The sequence below is a fragment of the Azolla caroliniana genome, unplaced genomic scaffold (assembly GCF_043228905.1).
Source record: "Azolla caroliniana isolate FFs.n. ecotype wild unplaced genomic scaffold, voAzoCaro1.0.p SCAF_18, whole genome shotgun sequence".
In the NCBI taxonomy this organism is placed as follows: Eukaryota; Viridiplantae; Streptophyta; class Polypodiopsida; order Salviniales; family Salviniaceae; genus Azolla; species Azolla caroliniana.
Window position 1 is genome coordinate 828614 of NW_028230453.1, and position 5427 is coordinate 834040.

Genomic DNA, 5427 nt, shown 5'->3' on the forward strand with positions numbered 1-5427 from the left:
TGGAGGTACATCATTCATACTTAATCAATCAGTGTACTAAAGAGATGATCTTCAATGAAACAACACTTGGTTTGTTTAATATACAAATAGTTCACAATTAAGTGGTACTTAACATTATTAATCAATCATTTGAAGAAGGGGGCATTCATATTGCCCTTAGTGTTCAAGGAAAAATGGGTATTGGACAATCCCAATCTGCTTCTACACCAGATCCTGAAAATGTGTCAAAGGCGGGTATGGATCTTGGATTTTATTCATGGTTTTTGATTGTTCAAAATGTGATAGGGTTGTTGTTGTCAGTGCCCGTGCTTGTGATTGGGATATCTTCTTTGGTGCACAACAATGAATGTTCCAAAATCTTGGACAAGCCCACTATTGTAGTAGGTGCACTCCTCATGTTCCTTTCATTAGTAGGCTTATGTTTAGCCATTTCTAGCCATGGCGAAACCAATGCACTCAAACGAAATTGTGGCCAACTTATCATCATGTTTTTACTCGTCATTCTGCTTTTTTGTTTTGCCATTTTCTCTCTGGAGATCACCAATGAGGACCTTGCACATCATATCACCACAGCCAATGGCCAAATCGTAACAGAATACAGACTATATGAGTACCCTAAGTGGATGCGGCATCGAGTGGTTCAACCATTAAAGTGGGCTAACATTAAGAGTTGCCTTATTCACAAGAACATTTGTGGCACCATCAGTGTTGCTACCAACCTCACTCCTATACAGGTAAGGTACAAATGTGGTAAAACAATCTTCCTTGTGCTAGTTGTTTGCATCATGTGGATAGAGCCATATCAACAAAGATGCAAGCCTAAATACAATGGGTTTCATTAGAACAAAAAAGAATTATAAACAACTCTTATATGTCTACCCATAAGGAGAGATGACATGAGCATTTAGATTAAATTGCAATGTTGTTGATGGGCCAAAAGGTTGAAAAATGCTTGGGAAGTTTATCATATAAATGTTTCTTCGAGGCCTATTCAAATACCCTTCTTTACAAGTTTATGGACAAAATTAAACCCTTAAATTTGTAAATGTCCCTTTCAAATGATATGTAAGAAATCATATTAGTGTCAAAGCTAATAACAATCGTCGATGTAGGGGAAAAACTTCATAGTAGTTGGTAGTTTTTCTTTAATTTCCTAAATGTCGTTGAGCTTTCGTTGTTTCCCTAAGTATCCTTTGTCAACTCCCTAAGAGTACTTTTCACTATTTTATTCATACAACTCACACAAGGAAGATTGCTTTCATACAACTAGCACACAGACTGTGACCTAATGTAGTAGATGTCAACTTGCACTATTCTTGTGCCCTTGTAAGAATTCAATGTGATATCATTATAATTAGTGGACAATATTGTAAATGTTAATGTATTCATTATACCCCAAATTGCCACTTTTATGTATAGGGGGGATGTTGCAAACCACCAAGTGCTTGCAATATTAGCTACGTGGATGCATCATCTCAAAGACAAGAACCCTCTAAAAGAAATATAGTGGAAACCAATGAAGTTTCAAACAAGGAAGCACCTATAATTACATGCCTTCATGAAAGTAAAACATGGAATACACAAGAAATAGATTCTTTGAAGGGAGATGATACTCATATAATCAACACAGCAAGAGATATTATCAATATGACCTCGACTTATGATGTTGAAGAAGATAATGAAGAAATTCTAAGCAAAACCATACATGCATATACACATGATTGCAATAATTGGAGCAATGTGCCAACCAAATTATGCTTTGATTGTGACACATGTAAAGCTGGCATACTCCAAAGTTCTATGGACCATTGGCACAAATCTGGAAAGCTTTATGTTGTATTAGTGATGATCATGATTGTCCAATATGCATTCTTTGCTTGTTATGGATTTAAAAGTGATAATTAGTTGCATTCAAGTGGGCCTATCAAATGTGGGACATTGACATACACATGCATGTATTCAACCCACAAGCACAAAGAAGTACATGGAAAAGAAAACTACATTTGGCACAAGAAACTTAATTTAATCTTATTGCATTTCATAGGTTAGATACTACCAAATGAGTAATGGTTGGTGTGAGTGCATAATCTTCGGTGCACGTGCATGGATTCACTTGCAATGTTGGATCCTTTGATAGTTCCAATCAAGGAAACATTTCCAATTAATGATTTTGTTGTATTGTGGTATTATGTTCTTGAATTATATTTATGTTCATTCTCCTCTCATAAAATCTAGTGTTTGGTTAAGGATAGTATCCCTACAATCCTTGGAAATTCATTAATGTGAGAACCGCCCTTGTAAGAACATGAACATGTAGTGGTATGCATTTGATTCACGTTTGCTTTCATTGACAAACTAGTTTATGATGCAAAAATATGAGTCTTCCTATAGTACTATCACATGATTATATTTTAGCTCAAATGCTTGAAGCTTAAAGACATCAATGAAGATCATCAAATGCAACATTGGTTGATTCCTAAGAAGCTTATACATTGTCATGTGGATTTGACAACATATGTGCAACCTTCTATATCACAAAAAAACAAATCACCTATAATGACATATGGGTTGTTGCTTAGCATCGTAAAAGTAGATGCTAACAACATAAAACGAGAAGCCATATGCAAGATGGGGTGTCAACAACGAAAAAGGTATTATGACCAAAGATATGAAACACTAATGAAATATTTGGATTTGGCATAGGCTCTTTATTGACATTATCAAGTCCCTTTATGCAATTATGAATAGTCTAGAAGGATAATCCTCATATTTTTAAGCTGCAGAAATTTGCAAATATGTTTGAACGAGGTTTATTAACGTCTATAAACTTGGTGTGTGTGTGTGTGTGTGTGTGTGTGTGTGTGTGTGTGTGTGTGTGTGTGTGTGTGTGTGTGTGTGTGTGTGTGAATGTGCAATATGAAGTAATTCATGCCAGTGTTTTACTATTTGAATATTAGTGTTGGGGAGTCATATACAATAGTTTAAAGGTTCTTGATTCTTCATAGGAATGCAATAATATTTGGATCCCATCAATATGATTGTTATGATGGTAACCCACATGTAGCAACCTTCATAGCACACATGTTTATGTGGGGAAATATGACATCAAATTTCACCATCTAGCTACCAAATACATACCAATATATGACATGTTTATGTGGGGATATGCTGACCATAAATGGTATATTGACCCAATGATTGAGGAAATAAAGACACATTGGAAGTTGTGGGTGTTGGCTAAAAAAACGGTATTCAAATTAGAATGGGATCCAATTGATTATCAGTGGACAGATCCTTTTACGGGTAACAAGTTTAATTTCTTCAAATATTCTGTACAGTTAGGAAGACATGTGCTTTCAAATACACGAGATGTGTTACCGATTGCATTTCAATATTGGAATCAACAAGGTTTTACTCCCAAATTCCTTGCAAACTTCTGGGTTGTATTATGGGCAAGAAAACAACCACATCAAATTTTGCATGTACAATGGTTACTTGTACACTGGGCCTTGCCGGTTGGCACATGGCTGCATAGGATGGGAGTAGATTCTACTTGTGCACGATGCCATTTACAAATGGAAACTCAAAAACATTACTTATGGGAATGCACTGAGTCTCAATTGATATGGCAACGTCTCCTTAGAATCTTTGCTAAGTATTTCCCCCCATTGGTTTTCACTTGGGGCATGGTGGTTTGGACATCTCTTGTTCGTGATGCATTTCATTACGACACCGAATCTATGGACCATGGATTTTACACTAAATCTGGAAGAGTTCATACATTACCATTGTTGTCATTACAGTTTACAGGAATACGAAAGGAAGTCCAACTAGTATGGGAGATACTGAGTAGTACCACTATATATCACATTTGGAAGGTTAAGTGCTCTCTCATTTTCCATCAGATTAAAACACCACCGGGCTTAAATGGTTTCAAATATTTGGTTAGACATAGTTCATACTTTGAAGGGACAAAGGGATGGTATTGTTGGAGATTCTGATGCTAAAATTGCTCAACAACATGAGTTTATCACTATATGGAAAGTTGCTCCATTCATGACAACCAATTGTGATAATCCTTATTGGCATTTTCAACCTCCGAAATGGTTGTTTCCCCCACCGATCACATAGAATTTAAAATATTGTAAAAATGGTTACACTAATGACAGGATATCTTCTTTAAAAATGGAAAAAAAAAAACCATAGTTAGCTCTCACATGCATGGTGGTGCTCTCCATCCATGCATTGGCCCAATCCATCATAATCATGCTATGCTAGTAAAACCAAACAACCTTGGCCTTCATTGTTTATATTAAACATAAAAACAACTTGCTAGAAATATAATCAAATACTAAGAAATAAAAATTTGACACTTAATGTAAGCAAAAAATATCTCACATTGAACTAACTCACACACGTTAGGCTTGACAAACTTCTTTCGGGGTCTCCCCTCCCAACAATGTCTTTATCCTTGCACGCTTAATTGTTATGAGTCATGACCATCCAACCCCAAAACCTTTAAATGTTAGGGACCAAGCTCACAAATCACTGATTGGCATCACCTTACAATACCTACATGTCCACATGCATACGTGTTATATCACTTGTTGCAGAACTTCAACATGAGGCGAAAACCCATGAAGATGGTTTACGATATGCATACACGTGCATAAATAAGAACATACAAACAGACATGCATGCATCGGTACATTTTTACATACATATATACCTACATATCTATGTACATGATAATATGGGATTGTCGGGGGAAAACCAATATGAGTTGGAAGTTCATTGCTTATAGTCCATCCATGTAGTTCATTGAGCTCAACAAGGTTATGCCAGACAAAAGCCAAATGAGCGAGGAAGGATAATTCGGTGCAAGGAAATCCACGAGGAACACATCCAAAACATACACATACAAATACACACAGAAACATAGACACAGATACATGCACATGCAGATATACACATACAAATATAGATACACACACACACATGTAGATAGACATAGACATAGACATAGACACATGGACATGGACATAGACATGGACATGGACATACACATACACATACACATACACATACACATACACATACACATACACATACACATGCATATGCATACGCATACTCTATGCATACTCATACACATACACATACACATACACATACACATACACATGCATATGCATATGCATACGCATACTCTATGCATACTCATACACATACACATACACATACACATACACATACACATACACATACACATGCATATGCATATGCATACGCATACTCTATGCATACTCATACACATACACATACACATACACATACACATACACATACACATACACATACACATACAATGAAATTGTTGATCATGAAATGAGTCGATTTATCATCGAGTGTTAGATTTTATATGTA

The 5427-nt window shown here is 36.0% G+C and overlaps 1 protein-coding gene across 1 annotated transcript; it reads left to right on the plus strand.

Annotated features, from left to right (window-relative positions):
* Positions 1–2176, plus strand: LOC147851949 (tetraspanin-7-like). The gene is made up of 2 exons (XM_087333753.1): positions 1–734; positions 1420–2176. Exons 1-2 carry the CDS (start codon positions 174–176, stop codon positions 1903–1905), a joined length of 1047 nt encoding a protein of 348 aa, XP_087189879.1. The 5' UTR covers positions 1–173; the 3' UTR covers positions 1906–2176.
* The last annotated feature ends 3251 nt before the right edge of the window (positions 2177–5427 follow it).

Excerpts from the sequence above, each read along its gene's own strand:
- LOC147851949 (XM_087333753.1), top strand. The coding sequence starts at position 174 with ATGGGTATTGGACAATCCCAATCTGCTTCTACACCAGATCCTGAAAAT. Across the intron at positions 735-1,419 it reads CCAACCTCACTCCTATACAG|GGGGGATGTTGCAAACCACC; the intron begins GTAAGGTACAAA and ends TTTTATGTATAG.